Here is a 14,501-nt window from a genome sequence, read left to right as displayed (position 1 = left end):
AGTATACAGAGGGTCACACATCTCTATACACAGTATACAGTGGTCACATATCACTGCATACAGTATACAGAGGGTCACACATCTCTATACAGTGGTGGGGGTCACATATCACTGTACGGGGGGGCGGTGTCACATATCACTTTATAGTGTTCCGGAAGGAGGGGGCACACATTTACAGATGAGACCAGAGACTGCTGCTGATATAACTGACCTCAGAAGGGTTTAACTGTTGGTCTGGCTGTAATAAACATGTCTGTGATAAGATCACAGAGCAGAGGGGCCATAAACAGGACAGACACTGGGATTGCTCACAGTTTGTGTTCCACAGCACCTTCCTGGCTCTGCAACATCCTCACATACAGCAGGATCCTCTTAGTACAGGAGACAGAGTGGATGGAGTCTACAGACAGTCAGCTTCTCCTCAGTGTCTCCCTTTCTCCTGCAAAAGTATCTTTATTTCTGCTTGAATCTTCCTGCTAAGTCCCTCCAGCCATACACAGCTAGGAGTGTCAGTCACAGAAGGAAAGCACATCTGATACAAGCAGGGTGCTTTAGGACCCAGGGAGCAGCACACTCCTTCAGGCATGGATGAGGTTGCTCCTCCATGGAACCTGCAGGGATGGACAGACAGGCAGCTGTGAGAGCAGGACAGGAGGGGGCTTGGCTGCCAATAGCAGGAAAACCAGGCAGATCTGCTTAAGGGCTCATTCAGACGGCCGTATGCTGCCCGCAAAAATGCAGATCCGTTTTTTTGCGGACAGTTTAGCATGTCTGCAAAAAAACAGATTGCATTATTATTTTTTTGCTGATCCGTAGACTTCAATAGGGCCATGTCCTGATTTTCACTGACAAGTATAGGACATGTTTCATTTTTTTTGCCGAGCCGTGCAATGGAAGAAAAGGGCACCAATAGAAATGAATGGGACAACATCTAATCCGCAAAAAAAACGGATCTGCTTTTTTGCAGACAGCATACGGCCGTCTGAATGAGCCCTAAGAAGATATATTAGTAAGTGTACTTTCTTTACAATTGTAATAAGTGCTAACAAAGTGGCCAACCCCTTTAAGTAAAGCAATCTAATCTGTAGCAAAATTATCTGCAGCATCTTGAACACAGTAATGTGCAAAACGCACCGCAGCTGCTGAAGAACCTCATCATGGAGAAGGATCACCATGTCAGTGAATCAGTGGTTAGCACATTCAAAGGAACTTACTACAAAAGCACCTATGTAGCACAACTTACCTTTGCAGAATTTGTCTATAGTGAACCTATAGATTAACCCCTTCAGGACCCTGCCATTTTTTTTACCTTAAGGACCAGGCCATTTTTTACAAACCTGACATGTTTCACTTTATGTGGTGATAACTTTAAAACGCTTTTACTTATCCAGGCCAATCTGAAACTGTTTTCTCATCACATATTGTACTTCATGACACCGGTAAAATTGAGTCAAAAATTTTCATTTTAATTTATAAAAAAAAGCCCAAAATTTGGAAACCAATGAATATAGTTAATATGCCTGAATACAAACGTAGCCTGCATGTGCCGGCCATATCCCATACCTGGCCTCAGGACCTTTGAGGGGTTAATTGCGGCGGATCACGGCGCACAGTAATAGAGGCCAGGTATGGGATATGGCCGACAGATGCAGGCTACGTTTGTATTCAGGCATATTAACTATATTCATTGGTGGCGCAGTGGCCACAGTCCCTCCCCTCCTCCTCTCTGTTCTCATTGGTGCCGCAGTAGCCACAGGCCCTCCTCCTCCTACTCTGTTCTCATTGGTGGCGGAGTGGCCACAGTCCCTCCCCTCCTCCTCTTAGTCTGTTCTCATTGGTGGTCAGCGGCAGCTGCACACAGTGGGGAGGGAGGGACTCCCTCCTTCTCCACTGTGCCGGCTCAGGAGAACATGGTGTGTGCCGAGAGCGGCGCATGCCATGTTCTACCACGATATGGCGATATAAATGAAATCTCTATCGTTGGCCAAATTTATATCGTTTATGTTGCATATTGTCTATATCGCCCACCCCTAATAGAAACCACCCAAAAATGACCCCATTTAAGAAACTACACCACTCAAGGTATTCAAAACGGATTTTACAAACTTTGTTAACCTTTTAGGTGTTCCACAAGAATTAATTGAAAATGGAGATGAAATTTCAGAATTTCACTTTTTTGGCAGATTTTCCATTTTAATAATTTTTTTTACACTAACAAAGCAAGGGTTAACAGCCAAAACACAATATTTATTGCCCTGATTCTGTAGTTTACAGAAACACCCCATATGTGGTCATAAACTGCTGTACGGGCACACAGTATTGCGCAGAAGGAAAGGAACGCCACATGGTTTTTGAAAAGCAGATTTAACTGGGATAATTTGAAGCTGACATGTCACATTTGAAACCCCCTGATGCACCCCTAGAGTAGAAACTCCAAAAAAGTGACCTCATTTTGGAAACTATGGGATAAAGTGGCAGTTTTGTTGGTACTATTTTAGGGTACATATGATTTTAAGGTTTTTTAAGGCAAGGTAAGGTTTTGGCACTGTTTTTATTTTTTGTTGTTATTTACAAAGTTCATCTGACAGGTTAGATCATGTGGTATTTTTATGGAGCAGGTTGTTAACGACACGACAATACCAAATATATGACAACTTTTTTGGGTTGTTTGTTTCAGTTTTACATAATAATAAAGCATTTAAAAAAAATAATTTTGTGTCTCCACATTTTTGGGCGACGGTCTCGTTATTTTTTTCGGGATGAGATGACAGTTTGGTACTATTTTAAGGTGTATACACCATTTTTATATATATATTTTTTTTAATGTGTTCACCTGAGGGGTTATGTCATGTCATGTGATATTTTTATAGAGCAAGTTCTTACGGACACAGCAATACCTAATATGTATACTTTTTTTTTAATGTAAGTTTTACACAATGATATCATTTTTTGAAACAAAAAATGATGTTTTAGTGTCTCCCTAGTCTGAGAGCCATAGTTTTTTAAGTTTTTGGCCAATTGTCTTAGTTAGGGTATCATTTTTTGCGGGATGAGGCGACGGTTAGATTAGTACTATTTTTTTTTTGGGGGGGGGGGGCGGCATACGCCTTTTTGATCACTTGGTGTTGCACCTTTAGTGATGTAAGGTGACAAAAGTTTTTTTTTGCACAGTTTTTATTTTATTTATTTGACGGTGTTTTTTTTTAGATGTCATCTGTCATGTGATATTTTTATAGAGCCGGTCGATCTGGACTTGGAGATACCCAATTAGTCTACTTTCTTATTTTCCCTATTACTTTATTTTGGGGAAAGGACATTTTATTTTTTTACTTGAAATTTTTATTTTTATTTTACTTTTTTCTACACTTTTTTTTTTGTCCCACTCTGTGACTTCAACATTTGGGGGTCTGATCGCCTTGACAATGCATCACAATACTTCTGTATTGTGATGCATTGGCCGTAAGTGTATTACAGATTGTAAATACACTTACAGCCTAATTGCCTGTGAGATTCAGGGGGCTGGATCTCAGGCTCTCCCAGAAGGCAGCAACGATGCTTAAGGAAGGCATCGGGTCCCCGTCACAGCAGCACGGGGACCCTATGGAAGCTCTGATACCCGCAAGGACATCGCAGGTGCCGCAGTCAGCGCTGACTTCACAGATGCCAGCGCATGCAGCAGGGGTCTGGCAATCAGTGACTGCCAGACCCCTGCCGCGGATCGGGGGGGCGCATCTCCTGCACCTGCCCGATTACAGCGCTGTACATGTACGGCACTGGTCCTTAAGTCACGGACATCTGCGCCGTACATGTACGGTGCGGGTCCTCTACGGGTTAAAACAACTCTCAAGGAACTTTGTATCTGACAACAAAGCCTAATTTCCTGTGTATCATCTAAATACCAATTCCCCTGGCTAAACTGAACATTACCGTACACCAAAATCATTTCTTAAAGCAGTTTTCTGACCCCCAATAATAAACCTCCAAATTACTAAACCGTAATTAGTGTTCTAGACCATGCAATTCCCTGTTGTCATTACCACATTCTTGTTGTAGCGTGAAGAGGATTTTTACATGGATACGTCATTGCATCTGGCCACAGAGATAGAGTGCCATACGAAAAGGGGGGGGGGGGGGGGGGGGGAAAAAAAAAATCTTCTTCCTTACCCAATCCTGATATTTTCATTTTTGTTTACCCATAAATCCTCCATTTCCAGTCAGTACCAGGAAGCTGGATTCAAACTGCTCTCCCTCTCGACGCCAGATGTTCCCATCAGTCTCCCCAATTTGCTGGTGTTGTGGTCAGGAATATTCTAACTGATTTCTGGAAATACACGACTCTACAAAGGTTTTGAGATGAGGTGTGGCATATCATCTCTAAATTTAGATTTTATTTTTCCTGCTCCTTTCTTACTCCATCTTAGCAACATCCTAAAACGGTCATAATGCTCTTCTGTCATCCTGCATCTCATTAGTGCAGCTCAAGTATGCATCCCTTCACTGTGGTGTAAAGTCTGGTTTGCCAAAATTAGAGCTCATACAAATGTTAGTCTACATGGAGACAGATGAATACAAGTCCATTTTTTCATCCTCAAGATCTAGCCCATCCTTCTCTTCCTATCTCAACTTTGTGGTTTTCTCTCCTTCCCTATCTTCCTACCTTACCTTTACTTTCGTTTTCCCGTTCCCCATAAAGGAATAGTCCACATTTTATATATTGACGATTCCACTTACTCGCGTTTGGTGCTGATCCGTCTTGTATCTGCACAGACGGATCCGCACCAATAATGCAAACGCTTGTATCCGTTCATAAAGGATCCGTTTGCATTATTCATAAAAAAAAAGTCCAAGTCAAAACGGATCCGTCCTGACTCACATTAAAAGTCAATGGGGGACGGATCCGTTTTCAATTGCACCATATTGTGTCAATGAAAAACGGATCTGTCCCTGTTGACTTACATTGTATGTCAAGATGGATCCGTTTGGCTCAGCATTATCAGGTGGACACCAAAACGCTGCGTTTTAGTAACCGTCTAAAAAACGCAACAGAGACCAAAAACAGCCAAATTGATGCATTCTGAACTGATCCTTATCCATTCTGAATGCATAGGGGCTGAACTGATCAGTTTTGGGCCTCTTGTGAGAGCCCTGAAACGCATCTCACAATTGGACCCAGAAACGCCAGTGTGAAAGTAGCCTAAGTGAATAGGAGCTGAGCTGCAGTACAACAGCACAACCAGTACAGAGTGGACAAGTCTTCTACTTCTGGCTCCATCCACTGTAAAGTTTCTGCTGGATAGGTCATAAATATCTAAAAAGGTGGACAACCTTTGGTGCTGCTTTACAATTGTAAGAATATTCGTTGCCTTCTGCAGATCTCCCTTTCCATCTCATCTTGACAGACCCTTTTTTCTTTTGGTTATATGCCTTAATTTTCTCCCACATCTGAAGACACCCGTTTACTGCTAGTATTTGTTTTCCTGTATAGTTCTATTGTTTAGAGGTCCTTCACTCAGTTTCAATGTACTTTATTTTTTGTATTTCGTAAAAGGAACACTGGGTGAACTTTAGGAATGTAAAATTGCTTATGCTTCCGCTGTTTCCAGCACTGCATACAGCGTTTAAGGGGCCACACACACTGCACTGAAAATTGCATAGACCTTGTACAGTGGCACCCTAAGGCCCCTTTCATACAAGTGAGTTTTCCGCACCGGTGCAATGCGTGACGTGAACGCATAGCACCCGCGCTGAATCCTGACCCATTCAATTCAATGGGTCTGTGTACATGAGCGTTGTTTTTCACGCATCACTTGTGCGTTGCGTGTTCTATATTCAGCGTTTTTCACGCAACGCAGGCCCCATAGAAGTTAAAGGGGCTGCGTGAAAAAGGCATTGCGTCCGCAAGCAAATGCGTGTGCGATGCGTTTTTCACTGATGGTTGCTAGGAGATCTTGTTTGGAAACCTTCAGTTATTTATCACGCACGAGAAAAACGCATCAAAATGCATTGCACCCACGTGGAAAAAACGGACTGAACTTGCTTGCAGAATAGTGCGAGTTTCACTGAACGCACCCTGAACGCATCCGGAGCCAATCCGTCACGCTCGTGTGAAAGAGGCCTTAAAGATACTCTATAGGTCCAAACAGGCTCGGACTGGCAACCCGGGGAGGCGAGGGATTTCTTGGTGGGCCCCCAGTCTCCTGCGCCCGAGATAAGATGGAGGAGTAATTATTTCTCCTTTCTCAGGAGAGATAATTATTGTAGCCACTAGGTGGCAGTATCGCACAGTGATGCAGCCTCCTACTGGTGTACATTGTACAGGAGGCCCCATAGTATCTTCTAGACCTCTGGGGCTGCTGGCAGTGAAGGAGGAGAGAAGGTGTCTTGCCATCCTCTTGCCCTTCCTGCTGTCAGGAAACTGTGGCTGCTGGACTCCTCTGAGGTGCTGGACTGATTTCTCAGGTGTTTGACAGGTGAGCTGTAGGAGACTGTAAGGGGGAAATGGGGGATTTGTTTATAGCAGGCACAGATCTATGAATGTGTGCTGCTCTCTGCAGAGTTCAGAGTGGCATTGGGGGGACTCTGCTTTAGGTGCACCCCCATAAGTGCCCCAGCTCCAGATGCCCCCACACTAAATGCACCACTAATATTGCCTCTTCTCCAGCTACCCCTCCTGCTCCAGGATCCACACTATTACCCAGCCTCAGGTTACCCTAATGTATCTGCTTCAGTTATGACCCACCATTTAGGCCCTTTGCTCACGTTGCTCCTCTAGCACCTTTGCTTGGGCTTTGTTAAAGGTTGGACTTATGTCCGAAAAATTCTGCACAGTGCGTCATATTCTCAGTATTGACATGGCGGTTTACATGGCGGCAGTGATGATATTCCGTATTTACAGGCATCACTGGTGCCATGTAAAGCGATACTGGTGATGGAGGATTTAAAGGGGTTGTGCAGATTTTTAAGTTATCCTCTCCACACCATAATTATATGAATAGTGGGGTCCTATTCTGCAACCCCCACTGATCCCAGGAACGGGTCCTGTTCCCCCTTTTTTATGGTGTGACAGGCCACACATACGCTCTTCTGCTCCATTCATTCTCTTTGGGGCCACTGGAATTAGCCAGCGCTGTACTCCGCCATCTCCGGTGACCCCCATAGAGAATGGATGTAGAGGCAGGGCATATGCTCGACCTGCCACTCAGTCAAGAAGGGGGAATCAGTGGGGGCTCCAGCGTTCAGACCCCCACGGATCACTTAGTTATCCCCGATCCTGTGGATAGAGGATAACTAGAAAAGTGGACACAGGCCCTTTAACAGGCGAGCATTACTATTTTCGTTTGACACATATTTTGGGCCAGATTTTTTTTTTTTTTTTTTTTTATTTATACCCAAAGAAAACCTTTAAGGATAGGGAATGTGAAAAGGTAAAACAGCTATGACACAACAGGTGATAAGTGTCTGATTGATAGGGGTCTGGCTGCTGGGACCCCCATGATCAAGGGAATGTGGTCTTAAGACCCTTGTGTACATAGATTGACGGTAATGTAATTGAATGTCTCAGGACCTCTTTTTTCATGATCAGTGGGTGTTCCAGCATTCAGACCCCCAGCAATCTGACATTTATCACCTATCCAGTAGATAGGCGATAGGTCATTATGGCAGGAAAACCCTTTTAAATATACTGTAGATTATGTGAATCTGAGGAGGTTAACATTTGATAAATTTCATGCCAGACATTTATGCTTAAAGGGTTTAAAGGGGTTGTCTCACTTCAGTAAATGGCATTTATAATGCAGTTAATACAAGGCATTTATTAATGTATTGTTATTATCCATATTGCCGCCTTTCCATCACATTATAGACAGCACTTATCCGTGGTTATTACCATCATGTAATCCATCAGCGGTGGCCGTGCTTACACACTATAGGAAAAGGCTGGAAGTGCTCATAGGCCAACACCTTTACCTATAGTGTGCAAGTACGGCCACCGCTGCTGGATTGCAGAGTGGTCAAATCCATGGATACGAGCAGTGTATAATGTGATGGAAAAGAGCCAATATGGAAAATCAGAATACATTAGTAAGTGCCTTGTATTAACTTTCTCTACATAATAAATACCATTTGTTGAAGTGAGGCAGCCCTTTTAAGTGTGCTACACTTAATAGGGTTAGGCAGAAAATGTCTTGGTGGGTGCAGTGCATGTTTCCTATGTGTGATAGGACTGCATGTGTCTTGTTTCTGACTGACTTAAGAACAGGATATCCATTTATGAAAAAATGGTACGGACACAGAAAAAAAATAAAAGTGTGCAGGAGCCCTAAGGTGGGCCCCCAGAATCAGTTACACTGGTGGGCCCTAGGTACCCCAGTCCGACACTGGGTCCAAAGGACCTGAAAGAACTCTGTTCTGTTTGGTGCTTCTGTGTCAAGCAAAATATTCCTCCCAACAATGTCTGTAGGGGAAAATACATCTATAATACAGCATGTTGAGAACATGCCACAATATTCTCCTTGCAGAAGCTCACAAAGTCTTTGAGAAAATTTCTGTGTGGCTCGAAAATCAAAAGCATATAAAGGTATAGTATATTCCCAGAGCAGCGTGCTGTATTACAAGGCTGAATTATGCCTTTAAGTGCCAGTGGAAATCAAATATATATAAATGATGTCATAGCGACATTTAAAGGGTTTTGATTTGTCTTGGTTAAGTGCTGAGACCACCGATCACTAGAACGAAGAGACAGATGCACTTACATAGCTTGCTCTCTCACATCACTGCAGGAGATGGGATCAATAGAAAGTCTATGTGCCCATCTTGATTCAGTCTCCTGCAAAGGGAAAGAGAGCAGGCCACATGGGTGCTTCTCTCTCCTCGTTCTAGCGATTGGTGAGGCACCGAGATTCCCACCAATCAAAACATGTCATATGTCACTATTACATACCAAAAAATTTTTAAAGTTCAGGAACACTTTTAAAGCTGGTGTGCTAAAGGCATAATGTACAGAACCAGTTTAGTTTTATGCCTACTTTTATGGATTTTCTTTTAACCTGCACACCAACAGAATATGAGAACATATTTACCTGTGCTCCTAAATCCTTCATGTAGGGCTCAAGTTCACTGAAAAGGTCATATCCTTGGTGGAAGAAAGCCAGATGGGCATACATAAAAGACAGCATCTGTTAACAGACAGATAAAAGATTATTATGCAAGAAAATGAAGACATATAATAAAGTACAAGGGAACATGCAGATTTGGGGTCTGTTTTGTGACCCACCCACAGAGATTTTTTATTTATTTTTTATGTAAAAGCAGCATGCACATTGTATGGGTAGCCACACAGCACTAGGTACTGCACTCAGCCTGCATAGCTGAAATGGGAACCATGCATTCAGTGAATCAGCAAAATCTGGTACAAACCCATTCTCCTGTGTAATAAAGAACACATTTCACAATATCTAACTTCCTTCTGGTGATGTTTCTTCCAGCTGTTATATTTTATTAAAATGGTCAAATGCAGAGAACAGGTTATAGATCTCTGTATTACAAGGGGGGAAAAATTCAAGCAGCTTCAATCAGCCCTGCAGCAGCTCACAAAAGAAAGCTACGGAGACACCGACGCGCAGACCTAAGCTGCAGACAAGAGCAATGTCCAGAAATCAATATGCCTCCCCTGAACCAGAGAAGGCAGATGTGCAAATTTTGCAGACTCATTAGTCTACCCAAGAGCATTAAGGATTTCAGAAGCCAGCTTCATGATGTATTGAAGGAACTAACAAATGGCAGTAATTGCAGACAAGAATAGGCAGTTCTATACGGACGTGTGAATGGACCCTTAGGTTGTCCTGTTTCAGGATATCTATGACCTATCCTCAGAAAAGATAATATATGATTGGTGGGGGTCCAACTGCAGTGCTTGTGCTTTTTTTAAATCTATTTTTATTAATCATCCGGCAATACACGTTATATAAAAATAACATTAACAACATTTTTCCTTTATAAAAGGTGAGAAATCTTCATCTTCTGATCTAAATTCCCTAACCACTCGTTAAATGGTGTTAAAGTGTCTATTTCAAGCCTATTTTTCTCCTGTATACTCAAAAGTGCCGATCTTAACTGTAAATACCGAAACCATAATAATCTCTGTGCTTTTTCTCTTTGTGATAATTCTACAAAGGAAATATGTGCGAGTGCTTTAATGCAATGGATGATGCCATAGTTTTTTTTATTTCGTTTTTACAAACAATATACAACCTCTTATTAAAAAAGTCAATGATTTAGCATTACACACAACAGTTATGTTAGGCAGAAGCAAATATACATTTTATTGGCCAAAGTGGCAATTTGCTAACTAAACAAAAGTCCAACAGGGATCATGTGGGATCAGGGGTCTTTATGTGGTTCTTTAAAGATGGTGCCTGCTTTGGAGCAGAGCAGTAGCCATAGCTGCTGGGTTTCTGCTGTTTTACAATAAAGCTGATCACAGACATTTAAACCCTCAGAGCCCATGGTCAACTGTGCCCACAGTATCTGAGGCGGATTTCCCTGGGAGCACCGGTGCTGATATCGGGGAAGCCGTTAATGGTGGTGGTAGCCTCGAGCCTGCTCAAGGCTATGATTCCTACCACATTCCTGTGGAGGCTTGCAGGTAGCAGTGCTCCATAGGAATATATAAAAATCTCATAGGCTGCATTCTTAAATAAATGGTGACACTGAGCGACCGGAACATGGAGGTAGGCATCCTGAATGTCGATTGATGACAAAGTCCCCCTTCTCCAGGGAGGCCACCGCGGATTGGAGGGGCTCCATCCGGAATCGCCGATGGCGGAGAAAACGGTTTAGCCGTTTTAAGTCTACAATCGGCCGCACCAAGCCTTCTTTTTTGGGGACCACAAAGAGGTTCGAGTAGAACCCCTTGAATCGGTCCGCCGGAGGCACAGGGACGGTGACTCCCTTGTCCAGCAGGGTGTGAACGGCTACGGAGAAGGCGGCTGCACCCACGGGGTCCCGCGGAGAACGGGACCGAAAGAAACGATCTGGAGGAAGAGAAGCAAACTCGATTTTGTATCCGGAAGATACAATTTCGAGCGCCCAGGCATCGGAGACATGAGCCCGCCAGACGTCCCTGAAAAGGAGAAGGTGGCACCCTGTGACTTGCGGCAGGTTGGCTGAGCCCCAAAAAAGGGATTCTTGTGCCTATCCTGAGAGGGGCCAGATGAGGAACTGGCTGTGTATCTAGACCCGAAGGACCTACGAGAGGACCGAAAACAAGACGAGCCAGCGCGACCCCGAGGGGTGCCTTTGGTTCTGGACTGGGGAAGATGGGTGCTCTTGCCACCCGTGGCTTCTGAAATAATTTCGTCCAAACGGGTCCCGAATAAACGGGAGCCCTTGAATGGTAGCCCAGTAAGGGAACGTTTGGAGGCGGCGTCCGCCGCCCAAACCTTCAGCCAAAGTTCCCGTCTGACAGAAACGACTAAGGCAGATGAGCGTGCTATGAGGGACCCGCATCGAGAGAAGCCTCACAGATAAATTTTCCTGCCTGGACTATCAGTTGGGCCAAGGATTGGAGGTCCTGAATGGAGACGCCCGATCCCAAATCCTGTTCAAGCTGGGAGCCCCATTCGGAGACCGCTTTCCCCACCCAGGCGGAGGCAAAGACCGGTCTGGGGGCAGAACCCGAGGAAGCAAAAATGGCCTTGGAGAGGGACTCCATACGACGGTCCTCGGTGGAATGAAGTGAGGAGCCGTCTGCTACAGGAATGGCCATGCTCTTAGACAGGCGGGCCACAGGAGGGTCAACCGTAGGCGGGGACGCCCATGTAGCAAAATAATCCGCTGGAAATGAATAACATATGTCCAGCTTTTTGGGGGAGGTAAAACGGGCATCAGGGCGAGCCCAAGCTTTAGAGACCACTGAAGAAAAGTCGGCGTGGAGAAAAAAAAACTTGGACACCTGATTGGAGCGGAAAAAAGACACGCCGGCCTGATCAGTGCTGGGAGGGTCATCGTGTATCTTAAAAGGTATCACAAATGTTGGTGATGAGGTGACCCACTGCAGAGGCTAGTTTGGACGGTAGTGCCGACTCCATGTCCAATCCGAATCCGCCGGATCTCTCTTAGAGGGCGTGTTCAGATAAGAGGCCCGACTGAGTCCGCACGCGTGGCGGGGAGACAGACGCATCTGAGGAGGATGCGCACTCTGTTCTGGAGCGCTTCTGAGAGTGCCGGACCCTGGAGGATTCGCTGTGTGCAAGTGAATCAGTGGGGGCGGCAGAAGCGGTAGAACCAGAGGGTGCAACAGGAGGTGTGGCAGCCTGCATGGTAGGCGGTTTATCTACCAGGCAGCCTACTGTGTGGGTGAGACTTTCCACGGCCTGGGACAGGGATCTGGCCCAGTCAGGCAAACCAGAGGGAACGGGGAGAGGCACGGCCGGTGGCGGACCCTGCTTTGGGGCCTGGCATGCAGAACAATGCGGATCTGATTGCCCAATTGGAAAGGGTTGTTTACAGGCATGATATCAGAGCTTAGAGGCTTAGAGTCTTCACCCTCGGTCCATTCCAGCAGGGTCGCTCCTTCAACGACTGGCACCGCTGTGGCAGTACGCTGGAAGAGGGACTTGGCGTCCGGGCGACCCTTACGCTGGCGGGATGCAGGGGAGCTAGGCTGCCCTGGTCCACCTTGTCTTCTGTGGGGGAGGCAGCAGTGTGGATGACCGACACTGGCGCAACTCGACCCTGGGAGAAACAAAGAGGTCCAGGCATCTCTATTGTCCCTGAGCAAAAGAAAAAATCTGTATTAATAAAAAAATAATAATAAAAGGACACTAAGCAAAGACTGGTAGTCTCTCTCTCCAGGCTGAGGGTGCTGCTGGAAGAGTGGCTGAACAGTTTTCACTTAGTGTCACGCCTCCTAGGGAGCTGAGCTATAACCAAGGTCCCCTGTGTCCCCCAAGGAAATGGGCGAGAAAACAGAAACACAAAATTGCTGTGTCAGGAAGGTGTTAAAATGTTAAACCTATCTCACAGATTGGTGCCATATCTCTAAGATATGCCACAAATGGCAGACAGGTGTGGGTCCCACCTCTGGGACCTGCTCCTGTCTCGAGGTGACACTGTTGGCATATCCTAGCAATATGCCACCAGTGTCTAAGATGGGAATACCCCTTTGAGGTATTAGGACTATTGGCATTATACAGATTAGAACAAAATTTTACTAATGTACAGCATCGCTGCTATTTTGCACACTGACAGATCATGTATGTTTTTTTCTTTTCTTTTTATTACTAAATGTATATGTTGGAAGTTTTTAATAAATTCATTTGAAATTTTTCCATTTATTTTGTGATATGGTGTTAAATTAAATATTGGCCAAATAAAAGGACTTGTGATGTCCAGAATGGAACTGCTTTAAAAACTATTTATGCAAGTGCTTTTTTTTATGTTGGCCATTTCCAAAGACAAAACACTAGTGTCAGCAGTTGTATGTTTATTTCATATTGTGTAACATATCTGGGCTGAAACACTATGGCCTGTTTTCTGTGACTGTTCCCATAAGTCACTTCCTTTGTTCAGTTCTGTGCATACCACATTTTGTCCCCATGTCAGACAATAGGTACAGTGTAAGCTGTACTAAAACCATCAAAAATATTGGCCCACAGTATGCCTTGGAATAGGCAAGAACCAATGCTTACATGTAATTCTTCTTTTGTTTTTATAGCAATATATACCTCAAGCGTGTGGTCAAACGTGGAGAGACTGTGGCCTAGTAAGTTATTTATCTGTCATTACTCACAAGATGAACCTGCACAATAATCATGTGTATTCTCCATTATATTATCTGAATTTGCATTTATCAGCATTTTTTTCCTCCGTATGTAATGGAGACAAATTGATGAACTCATACGTTACCAAACATTAATTCTTTCCACTGGCATGAACTTTCTTTAGAGTGGCCCTGCCTGAAGTTTAGCATCATACTCGTGGCCCATACGTCCTCAGGATAGCACAGTGCCTATGTGGGACCTAGTAGTTGCCAATCAGTATCTCACAAAATGCACAGGATGGAGTGCACTACTATCCTGTTACGGTATACGGCTTACAGCACCTCCGCAGTTCATGGTGGTTCCGAACTCCTACCTTTAGCACATTACAGGTTACCCAAGAGGATTACCCATCACCAGTTTGCACATATTTGTTTAGCCATCATGCCTGTAAGTAACAGCAAGTCCAGAAGATAACAGTCCATGGGAGGGTAGATAGGCATGATTTACACATGATCACTCACATAGGAACACAAGAGAAGCTGAGACAGAAACACGAAAAGAGTCTCTTTCACATTATTGTGCAGGGACAGTCGCTCCTCCAAGACCTTTCCGTATTATACTTGGAGAATTTAGCTCCTGAGCCAATAGGAACTCTAAACCAGGGATGCTCAACCTGCGGCCCTCTAGCTGTTGGAAAACTACAATTCCCACAATGCCCTGCTGTAGACTGATAGCTGCAGG

The 14,501-nt window shown here is 44.5% G+C and overlaps 1 protein-coding gene across 1 annotated transcript in view; it reads right to left on the bottom strand.

Annotated features, from left to right (window-relative positions):
- Positions 1 to 14,501, bottom strand: part of ACAP2 (ArfGAP with coiled-coil, ankyrin repeat and PH domains 2) — a 106,737-nt gene that overhangs the window by 53,831 nt on the left and 38,405 nt on the right. The window contains exon 8 of the mRNA XM_044289325.1: positions 9,078 to 9,173. Within this exon, the coding sequence (XP_044145260.1) occupies positions 9,078 to 9,173 (96 nt within the window). The remainder of the gene's footprint in view (positions 1 to 9,077; positions 9,174 to 14,501) is intronic.

This window comes from Bufo gargarizans, chromosome 4, assembly GCF_014858855.1.
Source record: "Bufo gargarizans isolate SCDJY-AF-19 chromosome 4, ASM1485885v1, whole genome shotgun sequence".
NCBI classification, from domain to species: domain Eukaryota; kingdom Metazoa; phylum Chordata; class Amphibia; order Anura; family Bufonidae; genus Bufo; species Bufo gargarizans.
This window is presented reverse-complemented; position numbering and strand designations above follow the sequence as displayed.